The 14,610-nt window shown below is 37.0% G+C and overlaps 1 protein-coding gene across 1 annotated transcript in view; it reads right to left on the bottom strand.

Moving 5' to 3' along the window:
* DNAH11 (dynein axonemal heavy chain 11) overlaps positions 1 to 14,610 on the bottom strand; it is a 407,209-nt gene that overhangs the window by 163,679 nt on the left and 228,920 nt on the right. The window contains exon 55 of the mRNA XM_033192171.1: positions 1,165 to 1,326. Coding sequence (XP_033048062.1) covers positions 1,165 to 1,326 — 162 coding nt within the window. The remainder of the gene's footprint in view (positions 1 to 1,164; positions 1,327 to 14,610) is intronic.

Raw genomic sequence — 14,610 nt, 5'->3', positions numbered from 1 at the left:
GAGAAGAGGTCTCCCTCCACAAAATTCTGTAGGTATCTGTGAATACCTGCATGTGTACTTACCTCTATAGCTGCTTCTTTTTGTAGTAGAAGCAAAGGAAAATGATATTATGAACAATAAAGCTAGCTGCATACAAACAATTAAATATGTAAATATGACCAGGTTTTTAACCATATGGCTGCCGAACGATACAATATACAACAAAATGTAAAAGGATTGCTTTGGAAAGGCGGCAGTTATGCCTTTTGGAGTAAGGGTGGGACTACAGTGGGTTGTACCTGTTCATGATAATCTTTCAACTAGAAACAGACATCATTCCTTACATATCTCCAGTTCTGTGTTTGCCTCTGAGAGTCATTTTCAGTGTCTGACCTATTCTAGGAACCTTTCACCTTATCACTCAATGGAATGAGAAGACAAAGCTCCCTGGGAAATGTCCACAATCACTTTTCCAAGCTATGTAATCAGAGAGGCACTAGGCATGAATAAAACTTCATCTCCAGGAAATCTAAATGATAACCTCATATCTACATCCTTTTTCCCTCTGAATCTGAATGTTTGAGGCTTTTGTTGTTTTGTTTTGTACAACCATTTTAAAATGCCATGGGAGGTACAAATTTCATCATGAAGAAATGACAAATATAACCCATAAATCTATAAAACAATAAGCAGATATATTATTTGACTTACTGGTTATGGGATATGGGGGCTGATGTTTCAACTATCGATACTATGAAAATAATCACAATTCATTGCCTTACTTGGTTAAGAAGCAAGCAGTGCATGGCTACGGTGGCTACATTTCTGTTTGGGCTTTTAGTTTGGACTTAAAGGATTTATAATCAGTAAGTCCCATTATGATTCAAGGAGGTAATGATCCTGAGCTTCCAGTGAGTCAGTGCATGAGTAAGGACATACTCAAGTGCTGTGTGCATGCTCGTGTTCACACACGTGTGCACATCCTCCTCAATATGTATGGCGGAAAAAAGGTCAGCCATCATATTCCTTAGAAGGTAAACTAACGGACAAGTTTAGCATCTTAACAAATCAGGATAACTTTCTGATAGGAGATATATTTTGGAAAGTACTTATCTACTGAGGATTTTCTGTGTGTGTGTGTGTGTGTGTGTGTGTGTGTGTGTGATGCAGGCTGACACAGCATACCTCAATTCCCTTGGTTTCCTCAATGAACCTCCTGCTGACGGAGACCAGAGCCTCCTGCGGCCACGCATGAAACCAGTCAATAGCCGTGCAGTTAACTATGGCTGGGAACTTCCGAGCTCTAACTCTCAGCGTGTGACCAACCGGAGAGAAACACAAAATGATCTGTGGAGACATGGGGGCAAGGCAGAAACAGGCGGGTGATGAGTGAGCAGATAATTACATTGCAGTCTTAGACAATGAGAGAAAGGAGTGCAGCCGACCGTGACATTAAACTACCCTAAAGTCCTAGAGAGTGGACAGCAACATTAACCTCCTTGCTAATCAAAGTATAAACCTGTCCAAAGAGGCTGCTCAACTGGACACACAGAAACACTGCTGTGTGCTTTCCTTAAAATTTGTCTCTCTGTGCTCAAACATTTTTGATGATTATCATTAATGGGGGGAAATTTTATCCATTTACATTACACAAGTAACATTATAATAAAAAATAAAAATTAAAAAGAATCACCATGATACAATAATACCAATGTTTTCATCTTCTGTTCCTTCCATTTTGTAATTCATCAGGCTCCACAAAGCTGCATAATACACTTTAAAAACAATGTTTTATCATCTTTAATGTTTATGTTTCCATTTAAAATGAAATACATCTACTTGAGCTCCCACTTCAGATTTTTAAAGGAATTAAAAATTCTGTTTATACTATCACACTCGTCTTTAAGAAAAAAAAATCAGTTTAAACATTCTCTTGCTGAGAATTTTTTAAGTTTCTGCTGTAAATCTAAAGTTTTGTATAGTTATGTAATGATTTAAAAGTTAATTTAAATCTAAATGTATTTCCATACTTTTTTTAGGGACATAAGGAATTCTGTCAGGAGTCCCGAGGGTGGCTATGACATCTGGCTATGACAGTGGGTCACAGAAACTCAGTGAGAGAAGCACCTGGTCAGCTCCTGTGTGTTTCAGAAGGTTCATCAGAGACACCCTGTGTACATGCTAAAATAAAGGAGGTGTTCAGTGAGCATCCTTTCCTTCTCTGCTTTTCTTCTCAAGTCCTTGTGTACGTGAGGACACTGGGAAGAGAACTGTCAATCGGGGTAAGGTCTGAGAAGGAGAATCTTGGTTTCCTCTTCTCTAGAAATGGCTCAGACCTGATGATATCAAACCCCGTGACTGCCTCTAAGTCTCTAACACTTTGAGATCGGGCAATTGATGAAATCATTTTTCAAAGGATGTGATTTTTTTTTACCTACAGCATTTAAAAAATCCATGTCATAAAATATTCCAGCATATATGAACCCATATAGTACCTCATTTAACAAGTGTTTTATGTTTATTTTATATGCCATGTGTATTCAACAATTCAAGCTATATAAATATTAAGATCAAAATGTTTTCTTTTATTGTTCAAAAAACATGAGATCTACCCTCTTACATTTTTAAGTGTACGGTACAGTTTTGTTAACTGTAAGCCCAGCGTTGTGCAGCAGATCTCTAGAACTTTTTCACCTTGCATTACTGAAACTCTACACCCATTGAATGGAATCTCTCTATTTCCCCTCCCTCCAGTTCCTGGTAACCACCATTCTACTTTCTGTTTCTAGGAGTTTGACTACTCTCAATACTGCACATAAGCAGAATCATACAGTGATTGTCCTGTGACTGGCTTATTTCACTTAGCATGATGTCCTCAAGGTTCATCCATGTTGACATATGACAGGATTTTGTTTTACAGATGAAAATATTGTGTGTGTGTGTTGTGTGTGTGTGTGTGTGTGTGTGTGTATATATATATATATCACATTTTCTTTATCTAATTGTCTGTTGATGGACATTTTTGCTGTTTGCATGTCTCAGCTATTGTGAATAACGCTGCAGTGAACATAAAAGTGTAGATATCTCTTCAAGATCCTAGTTTCAATGTCCTTGGCTATATACCTAGAAGAGGGATTGCTGGATCTTATGGCAATTCTGTTTTCAATTTTTTGAGGAACCACCAGACTGTTTTCCATAGTAGCTGCAGCATTTTACATTCCCACCAATAGGGCACAAGGGTTCCAATTTCTCCACAGCTTCACCAACACTTATTTTCTGCTTTTGTTTTTTTAATAATGACTATCCTAACCTATGTGAGGTGATGCCTCATCGTGGTTTTGATTTGCGTTCCCTGATTAGTGATGTTGTGTATCTTTTCCCATACCTGTTGGACATTTGTATGTCTTTTTTTTTTTTTTTTTTGAGACAGAGTCTTGCTCTGTTGCCCAGGCTGGAGTACAGTGGCACAATCTCAGCTCGCTGCAACCTCCGCCTCCTGAATTCAAGTAATTCTCCTGCCTCAGCCTCCTGAGTAGTTGGGACTACAGGTGTATGCCACCACGCTGGGCTAATTTTTGTATTTTTAGTAGAGACAGAGTTTCACTACGTTGGCCAGGCTGGTCTCAAACTCCTGACCTCATGATCCACCCACCTCAGCCTCCCAAAGTGCTGGGATTACAAGTGTGAGCCACCACACCCGGCCTTGTATGTCTTCTTTAGAGATATGTCTACTGAAGTCCTTTGCCCACTTTAAAATCAGATTTTTAATCTTGAATTATAGGAGTTCCTTATATATTTTAAATATTAATTTCTTATCAAATATACAGTTGGCAAATATTTTCTCCTGTTTCACATAGGTTGCCTTTCATTCTGTTGATCATTTCCTTTGCTGTATAGAAGCTTTTTAGTTTGATGTAGTACACTTGTCTGTTTTTGCTTTTGTTTCCTGGGATTTTGACGTCATATCAAAGAAATCATTGACAAGATGAATCTTCTGAAGATTTCCCCTGTATTACATTTAAGTCTTTAATTTATTTTGAGTTGATTCTTCCATAGGTTGTAAAAAATTTCATTTTTTGCATGTGGTTTAATGGTTTTTAATGTTGCATAAGCTGACCGATCATTTTTTCATTATATAAAATTCTAATTACAAACTAAATAATTGCTGTAATATTTAATGTGCTAACTTAAAAAGTCTTAGTTAAAATGCATAGTTTTTACTTATATCTCAATTCTTAGGTTTCTTCTATCAGTTTTCCCCCATACTTGAATATTTATCCTTTCTTCCCAAGAAGTTGGTTTCCCACACCCAACTTATCAGTCATATGTGCCAATTTTAGAAATGTCATTTACACATAATGTTAGCAAAGGCAGAGGAAAAAAAGCATCTTTTATTTGACAAGATCCCAAGTGTTTCCATCACTTCTACACTTATTTCCATGCTTGTAACTGGCATAGTATCCGATCTTAGGAATGTGTTAGAAAATAGTGTATCTGAATCATATTTGTTCAACCTCAGACAAAAATGCTTTCCCTGAGTTACTTGAGTGATGAGCCTTCGTTATTGGTATGGTTTGCCTCTGTGTCCATACCCAAACCTCATCTCGAGTTGAAATCCTCATAATCCTCATGTGTCGAGAGAGGGATCAGGTGGGAGGTGACTGGATCACGGGGGTGGTTTCCCCCATGCTGTTCTCATGAGATATGATGGTTTTAAAAGCATCTGGCATTTCCCCTGCATGCACTTCTCTCTCCTGTCGCCATGTGAAGAAGGTTCTTGCTTCCCCTTCTGGGATGATTATAAGTCTCCTGAGGCCTCCCCAGCCCATGTGGAACTGAGAGTCAATTAAACCTCTTTCCTTTATAAATTACCCAGTCTCAGGTATTTCTTTATAGCAGTGTGAGAATGGACTAATTTTTTACTGAAAAATAATATAGAATGGTCACTTAGAGAACTATTTTTCTTTTCTACAATTTTATTATTGAAGATATTTTCTCCTATGTTATGTATTATTACTTAAATAAGGATCCTTACAACACTATGTAAAATTGCATATTGTGAGTGGGCCTGGGAGGGTGGCATGGAGACCAGTTGTTCTCAAAGAAGTGTCTAGGAGCTGGTTAGAAATGCAAATCCTTGGACTAATGCTAGACATAAATAATCAGAAACTCTGGGGGTGGGACTCAGCAATGTGTGCCTACAACAAACACTCTCAGGTGATTCTGACACCCACAGTGACAGCCTGATAGTTTTAAATTGTCTACAGGAATACTTAAATGAAACATTGACTTTTTCCATGTTTTTGCAGTTCATTAAATATGCATAGACTCTAGGTCTCTACACACAGAGTAAGATGAAAAATTTAGAGAATTTTAAATACATAATTATATGTAATCTAAATTCTATCAGCTAAACTAGACTCTGGGAATTAAATTACAGAAATATACTTGTTCATTAGTAATTCCTTTGAAGGGAAAGGAGAGTGTCATGCTAGCCTTGAAAGTGCAGTAATTGACCCAATTCACTGCTCAGTAATTTCTAGTTTTGCTAAAAATTGAGCATAAAATTTCTCCTGCCATCCAGCTTTCCTTGGTAGTGGTGTCATGTGAGATTTTTCCAGAAACCCATGCTAATGTCTGGAAACCATTGGTTATTCTGCTCTTTTCTAAGACAGTTTATACAACTTTACAGATAAACTGAGGTAAACCCCAGTTGTCACAAGGAACATTACCGTGAGGGAAAAATCATTCCAAATAAGTTTCCCATTATATTTCCCTTAATTTAATGAAAGCTTAATATAGCAAAGGGCTTATCAGAAATAAAAACAAAATAAATAATTTTAAAAGGGTGTTATATTGTCTATAATTTAACTAGTAGTATAATATGCATGTGAATAGTCATTTTATTTTACACCTTAGGGGCTGTTGGTTAATATCTGGAATACACCACCAAGGGCTACACAGACTGGTGGGGAGGTGGCTAATCAGTCTTGCATGGACTCTAATGGAAGCCCACACTGCAGAGCCAGCTACCAGAAGCTCTTAGCCAACTACTTCTCTTATCAACGTAAATGTTTGGTTAGGCAGCATCATGGATGGTAGACATGACTTTTCACTGAGGAAATAAGTAATGTTCAAGATACATGAAGCAAAATCTCCTCACCAAAAATGTGTGCATAGCTCTGGCAAGGTATGAACAATATTTAAAAATCTAAGTATCAAGGTATCCCAATAATTATATTTTGGACAGTGGCCCTTGGGATTTTGGAACTTGACCAGTCCTGTGGTAAACTGCTTAGAAAGAGTCTAGCCTTTTGATGTGATTCCAACAAGATCAGCTGAATCTTTCCATGAAAATATTGCCACATCTGCCCCAAAGAAACCTCCAGGGATGGGCAACCCAGGTCCCCAAAAGAACAGAGCTGGGATTACACTAAGATTATAGGGCAGGTTGTAAGGCTTCTGTGTGTGTCTCCTTATTATCAGCAATCAGCTCTCTGTAGGAGGCTTCAGTCTGAGACATCCTTTCCTGGAAGCATACCTTGAGTTGGGAGATTTGGGGAAAAAGTCCTCTCCCTCACCCAACAGATGTCATCTACCTTGAAGTACCTACATTCACTGAACTGCACCGTCCTTTCTCTTCCCGCCCCCACCAAAAAGTTCTTGACAATTGCAAGTGAGCAAACTGGCTTAAGTTAGTTTCCCACAGTGGGATTAGAAAGGAAAGTCAGTGGGAAAAAAAAAAAAAAGTTAAAAATGCCTCTGGCAGGTGTGCTTTTTTTCTCAAAGCAAATTCTCACAAGTAAAAAGCAAACCCTGAAATCACCATCTATGTACTTCCTGCAGCTCTAACATTTGGATGTCAGGAACTTGCTTTTGGAATTCATACCACAGAATTTTCTATTCCTTTTTTCTCTTTTGCCCACACAGGTGTCATGACTCATTTGCAGGAATCCACTTTTCCCCGTGCTTTGTAATATGTTTTCGTTTCTTTTAGATAAGATCTCATCGTAAGTACATATTTATTTGTATATCACTAACGGGACTCAGTCCATTTCATCTGGTAATGAAAATGTGAATTGCTACAGTCACTCTGTTTTTTTTTTTCCAGTTGATATAGTTTATTCTCAGATGGTAGTAACCCTCCCACATATTTACTTCAGAAGCTTCCGTTCATCACTTACGTTTGCATTTATCCTCAAAAGTGTCAGTATTTTTCAAGAATAATCAAATCTAAATCTGAGGAAACCCTCGCAGGAATGGAGGTTTAGTGTGGAAAACCTTCCCAGGTTTGACTGCCTCAGTGTCACTTTATCATGGTCCTCATATCTTCCTGTATGTATCACTCCCCCCATCTAATTACCTTTCAATTTCAATTTGTTCTTAAAGATCCAATAGCTTCAACATGTGCACACTCAATACATTTTCTTATTTATTTCCCTTTTAGATAGCACACAATGAACTCATTCCCATAACCTTTGACTTGTGTAAATACTGGACATTACAGATTTTTGCTAGAAGAATGTTTGACATCAGGGAGTTTTAGTTAATTTTTCTTTTTCTGAACAAAAGTCTGCTTTTCACAAAGAAAACTGTATGTGGAATCCCAACAGAGAGCAAAGAGCAAACCTATTCCTGAGGGGGAAGACAGGAAGCAGATCCCTCGTCTCAGCTGCCGTGCTTGTCACCAGGGCCTGCACTGGTCACAGACTGCGTTCCAAGCCAGTCTCTAGCCCCATAACAACGTATAAGTTTTGTTTTGTTTTTTAAGAAAATCAGATGCCTATTTTTCTTTCTTCTGGCTGGGGCTGTATTTGAATTGTGTCATGCCAAGTCTCTGGCTTTCGATCAGCGCTGCTCTGTTAGAGTAGTCGGTGTTTCTGCTGACGCAATGGGGTAACTCTACACACATGCATCATTGCAAGAACAGGCCTCAGACTCTACCAGCAAACCCCACAGCTGAATGCTAGAAAAATGAGAAAAGCACGACATGCTTTCCAACATGCAAAGGATATTCAACACACAGTGATATTCTTACTCAAGGGATTAAGCACTGGATTTCTGGTGTAAAAATTTCCTTTTACAATATAAAATAATAGAAAGACTTCTATTCATGCTTTGGAACTCTCTTCTTGATCATTATTTTTTCGTGACATCTTCCTTGCCCTGTCTTCTGTTATCCTACATAACCTTTATCTCTCAAGTACATCGTTGTGATTTTACTTTTTGTGTGTGATTACTGGATTGAATGAGGTGGCTCTAGGTGGGCAGTGGCTGGGTTAGCCTTTGCTCCCTGTCACATTCCAAGGACTCAGCACATCATGGGCACTCAGTACATATTTGCTGAGTGATGAATGGCTAAATGAATGAGTAAACTTATAGCAGTTTGAAAAAAGCTTTTCTGGGCAAAATAAAACATTGATATTTGTGTCCTAATTTTTTTGAGGTTTCATTGTTTATCTAATCTTAAAGAGGGTGAAGTTCAGATACAGAGTACAAGGTTGCACCTTTTGTCTTTCTCTAAAGTTCTTTTCATTCTGCTTACATCAAATAATAACAGAAAATGGGAGGACAGAAACTAGAGCACTGTATCCAGAGAGATGTGGTCCTGCAAAGCAAAACACAGTTGGCAGAATAGAGACTCACAGAGCTCTGGAACCAGTGATGGGCAAGCCAGCTGTTAGAGTGTTTCTTGTTCCTCATTAGTGCATGTGTCAGGATGTACGGCAGGAGGGGTGAAGAGTGTCCCTCTCATGGATGAAGCTGTTGAGATGGCTATCCGTATAAGGGAAAGAAGTCAAACGTTCTGCTCCTCAGCCAGAGGTAGGTTTGAAGAGACTCGACTACACAATCTTACAAGGATAAGGTTCTGCGATAACTGATTTTCCACTGGCCAGGTGAGTAGTTGAGGTTTTACACAAAATGAAAAACATACCCTGAAAATTACTTGCGTTACTACTAAGTCTTTTGGCTTATGCCATGTGTGTCTGTGTTAATCTGTTGCTTGCATACAAGTGGGCTTGACATTTTTGTTGACACTCTCAGGTCCCTGTACATGACGCAGTGTGAGCCAGGAGGACATCACCCACTTTGTCTGTTGCCATACTTTAGCTGTGAAGTGCTGTCTCTACTATCCAAGAAGGAAGAAGAGGAAAGAAGCCTAAGTGGAGCCAGAGGAAGAAATACTGTAAAACCAAGAAAAACAGAAAAGCATCCTGAAGATTGAAAGGCAGCTAATTCCTCTGAAGTTGATTTAATATAAGAACCTGAAGAAAAGAATAAAAACTTGCATAGCACTCTCAAGAGGCTGGAAGGAAAGAAAATAAGAGAAATCCATAGTAGAACTGGCCAAGATGAAGAAAGAAGATAAAAGAAGGGGGTTTAAATAAAAACGGAAAGGATAAACTGCAACACCTTTTACTAAAAAATATTTAAAATACCTCAGGTCAACATTTCATCCAATACTCAACGATGGAAAGTTAATGGCATTCGCATTACATAAATAAATAAATGAATAAAGATGATCACTATAGTTACTTAAAAATTTTAACCGTTGTTCAGAAAGTATGACTGTCCCAAGATATAGGAAAGTGGTGATTATTAAAAGGATTAAAAATTAAAAGATGATCTGTCTACCCAGCAAACTCTAAAGAACAAAATGCAAAAGCTAGTGGAGTTAATGTGTGCACTGAATTGGTTGGTAAAACAAACACATAACTAAATATTCATCATTCCTCCTTCCCTCCATCCAATGGCTTTCTTTTATGTCCATAGTGATCAGTTAGAAATTTGGCAGGAGTGGAAAATGCTATAAAATATTGAGAAAAGAACTTAATGAGAAATGTGTAAAATGAATTGAAGATAATTAGTTGCTTTTTCAAAGCTCAAAGACATTTTGACTAAAGGAAGAGATGTGCCACATTCTCGGAAGAGGTCAATTATTATAAAGATGCTAATTCTTCCCATATTCATTAACAAATTTTAGGTGATTCTAATAATTCCCAATGGATTAGCAGAATTTAGCAAAATGATTTTAAAGTTCAGCCAGAATAAAAATGAGTAAGAAGATCAAAGGATATCTGGAAAAATATCCTTTGTGTTGTGAAAGAATTCACACTATCAAGAATAAACCTTAAATTATAACAAGGAAAACAGTGTAGGTGAATGAATAAAAAATTCAATATTGCAATTATATCCATTATCCCCCAAAATCAGTCTATACATTTTCATTGAATTTTTTAAAAAGTCGTCAAACTGATTTCATAGTTAATCCAGGAAATTAAAGGTGGAAATAACTAAGTAAATGTAGAAAAGGAAGGTGATCTTGCTCTACTAGATTCCAGAATACACTGTAAGGTTATAATAAACACACCAATTATGTGTGTTTATTATGCAGTGTGGCAATTACGCAGAAACAAATTAATGGGACATAATAGACAGCCCCAAATAGAATCTTATATATTTAGGAATTTAATAGATGAGATAAATAGCATTTTGAATCAGTGATAAAAGAGAGTTTACATAATAAATGGCATTGAGGGTATTCAGGGGTGGAACAGTAGGAAAGCCATCTTATAATTTACACAAAACTGTCTGGCCGAACATTAAAAATATTATAAATTCCTGTAAAGAAAATTCAGAATAATATTTTTATAACCATGGAGTGCAAAAATTGCTTCCTAAAAAAGCCTTAACACATGAAAGCCATAAAATAAAAATTTAACATTTTTAATACACATGAATGTAAAACAGGAGGTCATCATAAAGTTAGCAGAATTATGATAAATAAAAAAAAAAAAACTGGAAACACATAAAACCAGAACATTCTGGACATATAAATAATATCCACTATATAAAGTGCTCATATAAAACAATATGAAGTTACAGCAAACCAATAGGAAATTTGGAAAAAGCTATAAATGGATAAAGGACATTTTCTACAAAGAGTTGTTTAGAATAAAGTACATCTCAGTTAAATAGTTCATTCCATTCACCAAATTCTTGAATCATTTGATTTTTACCTGCTATGGGAGACTTCTAATCAGAAAAGGAAATGGGTAGGTAATTAAAGAAGACTGCGTGAGATGTGAATAAAAATTTTTTAGTTCTGAATATATACTTCATGTTTATATGCACTTAGAAAACTGAGAGGAAAGATACCAATATGTTATCTCTAGGCAATATTATTAAGGGTTGTTTAAAAATATTGTTTTCATGTTGTTCTGTATTTTTGAATTCTCTCCAATGAGCATATATTTTTAAAATTATCAGAAATGGATCTCTATATATACACTTAAGTAGGTAGATAACGAGGCAAATATCTAAAATCTTGGGAGGGAATCAGAGGTTGCCACATAAATCAAGTGTCCTCTGCACTACAGCATCAGATGGCCAGGAAGGAAAGTAAGAAAGAAAAGTTACTGGGTTAACTAAGGTCCACCAGAGAGGAGTCGGAAGTTCTGTATTCTAGCTGTAAGATAAGAACTGTGTGGGAAAAGATGCACATAGACAAATGTGAAGGAGAGAAGGCATCTGGCATTGCTATTCATTGGCTTATTTGAGGCAATCCAAGGACACACATCTGATGGTTGTTAATGGGAACTGCCCTCTGGGATTCAGAGGTCACATTTTGCATGCCAACAGGTTCTCATTGTCTCTGCATTCCAAGTGGGAACTGACTTTGGGTGGTGAGCATGGGTAATGGGGTGGCAACTTCACATCATTTAGCTTGACCTGCCAGGTGTGCTCACCAACCCCCGGTAACACATTAAGCTTTCCATGGTGTCCAGCTTGGAATGTATGCAAAGGAGATATCAGCTCATCAGAAATTCTGAGTCTTTAGTACACACTGGTGAGTATCATGATATCTGAAAATAACATAGAGCAATTTGGAATTCTTCTTTAAAATTCCAAGGATGTGGGGGTAATATACATAAATTAAAAGAAAGAAGTTGGCATTTTCAGGCTAAAATACTACTCATTTTTACCATAATAATTCTCCTTCAAGGTAAAGAGGTCATGGTGCTGACCATCAGCCTTCCACAGGATGGATCGAACTAAGTGACAAGGCCAAAGGGGATCAGAAGTGGGATCCCTTCTTCTGACAGAGATATCCTATTTCTACTCGATGTTAAAAACAAAATAGCACATAACAAAAACAAAACCAACCTCCTACTCATTTTAGTAGGGAAGAGATAAGTCATTCAATTAATAGTCCTGTGATGATGGCGGGGTAGGGGTGGGGAATTATCCAAATCTAATTCCAAAATAAATTCCATCTTGCATTGGGTTAAATACTAAAAAATAAGACCATAAAAAGGATAAGACAACAATAGAGATGAATATTAAACTGACCTCAGTTTCGGTAAGGTCTGCCTACACACAGACCCAAAGGAAACAAAGAAAAAGGCTGATGGATATAAAAATATAAAAATGTAAAACTTCTGTATATCATTCTGTATTATATGAATATTAGTAAGTATAAGGAAAAAAACATATACCTATCTCAATAGATGCTGAAAACGAATTTACTAGGTTGATACTTCTTTGACAAGATACATATTCTGAATCAAAAGCCAACAGAAAACCTAACTGTGAAACATTAGATACATCCCCATTAAAGTAAGAATTAAGAGAGAATTCCTACTATTATCAAAATTACTTAATGTTCTGCAATATTTACCAATGCAATGAGGGAGGAGAGCAGAAAAACAGAATAGCAGGAAAGACAAAATATCTTTACCTGCAGGCTATATGATATCCACCAACTATTAGAAACTATAAGAGAGACAGTAAGGTAGCTGATTATAAAGTTAAAAATCAATAGCTCTCCTATATACAAATAATACACCATTACAAAACTTTATGAAACAATCCTTCTATAAAAGCAATAAAAGACATTGTACCCTGAAGATTAAATTCTAATATAAAATAAGCATTCGGCATGATTTCAATCAAAGTTGACATGGAGTGTGTTGAGAATTTGACAAAATGATGCTAATACTTATCCAAACATATACACACAGGAGGGTAAGTAGAAAAAGCTTAACAAGAAAGAGCAACTGGAAATGAAAATAAATGATAAAGCTTTACTAATTTATAGTGCAATGCTGAAATCAGTAGCAGAGAGTTAAGAAGAAAAGAGAACAGAGAATTTAGAAACAGACGCAATTAATATGACTACTGGACATACACTAAAGATGGTATTTGAAGCTGGTAAGGAAGAAATACATGGTGTTTAGACAAGAAGACATCTTTTTGGGAAAAATAACCTGAAACCTCTCAGCTCACACTTCACCATATTTAATAAAAAATATATTTCAGAGGTAGCAAAGTTTTAAACAGAGCATGAAAGCATATGGGCACTGAAATGACTGATACTGCTTCTTTTTAAAACTATTCCAAAATCCATTTCAAATTTTACTCATAAAGGCAATGTCCCCAAATTAAATATTTACTCCTGCAGACTCCTTAGTAGCTGGAGACAGCATGGGAAACATTTGAGGCCAGTCAGACATCAGCTTAGGGTTTTGGGGAGGAGCTTAGGTTTCCTGGTACAGAGTCTCCAGGTCCTCTTCCCCTTCCATCCCCCTGCCTGGAACATAAACATACTGTACCCACCTGTGATCAGGAGGCAAGAGGCATCACGATGAAAGCAGGCAGAAGGGAAAGACAAGAGATGAGCATCTTTTCTAAGGGACCTCTAAGGATAATACTGAGCCAGTCTGGACTTGATATTGTGAAAGGCTTCAAGAAACTGTTGAGTTTTCTCTTACTGTAGCTCAATGTGAGTTCCAACTGCTTCTAGCAAAGATTATCTTGCTCATGCCTGTAATACCGCACTTTGGGAGGCCAAGGCAGGTGGACATGAGGCCATGAGTTCAAGACCAGCCTGTCCAACATGGTGAAACCCTGTCTTTACTAAAAATACAAAAAATTAGCCAGGTGTGGTGGCCGGCACCTGTAATCCCACTTACTTGGGAGGCTGAGGCAGGAGAATCACTTGAACCCAGGAGGCAGAGGCTACAGTGAGCTCAGATCACGCCATTGCATTCCAGCCTGGGCAACAAGAGTGAAACTCTGTCTCAAAAAATAAATAAGTAAATAAATAACAAAAAATAAAAAAAAAAGATTATCTTGAAGAGTAAAATACTTTTCTAAGAAATGGATCTGAGGATCCATTAAGGAAAAAACTGATTAATCTAATACATAAACCTTTAAAAAATTGGAGAGTTACAGACCTATAAACGAACATGTGCCATAAGTACGTTTAAAAGACAAAAGAATAGGAAAAATATACATGAGACACATATATAAGAATAATTGCCTAAATACATAGAACTCTTATAGACAAAAATATGTACAATCCAATAGAAAATTGAGCCCTTTAGCTCAGCATCACCTCTGTCATACTGGATATTAGCTGAAGATTCATAAGCTCCCCACCCAAATTCAAGAAGAGGGGATCTAGATGCCACCTGTGAGTAAGAAGAGCATCAAAGAATTTGAAGGCATGTTTTAAAAGTATCACAAGCTGTAACTATTGAATCTAGCAATATCCATTCTAGGAATTTATCCTGTAGAAGCAAGCAAAGTTGAGCATGCAAGATATATACAATGTTCATTCTAGCA

Source organism: Trachypithecus francoisi, unplaced genomic scaffold, assembly GCF_009764315.1.
Source record: "Trachypithecus francoisi isolate TF-2019V2 unplaced genomic scaffold, Tfra_2.0 Lachesis_group4, whole genome shotgun sequence".
In the NCBI taxonomy this organism is placed as follows: domain Eukaryota; kingdom Metazoa; phylum Chordata; class Mammalia; order Primates; family Cercopithecidae; genus Trachypithecus; species Trachypithecus francoisi.
The sequence above is the reverse complement of the archived record's forward strand: the minus strand, read 5'-3'. Positions and strand labels throughout refer to the sequence as shown.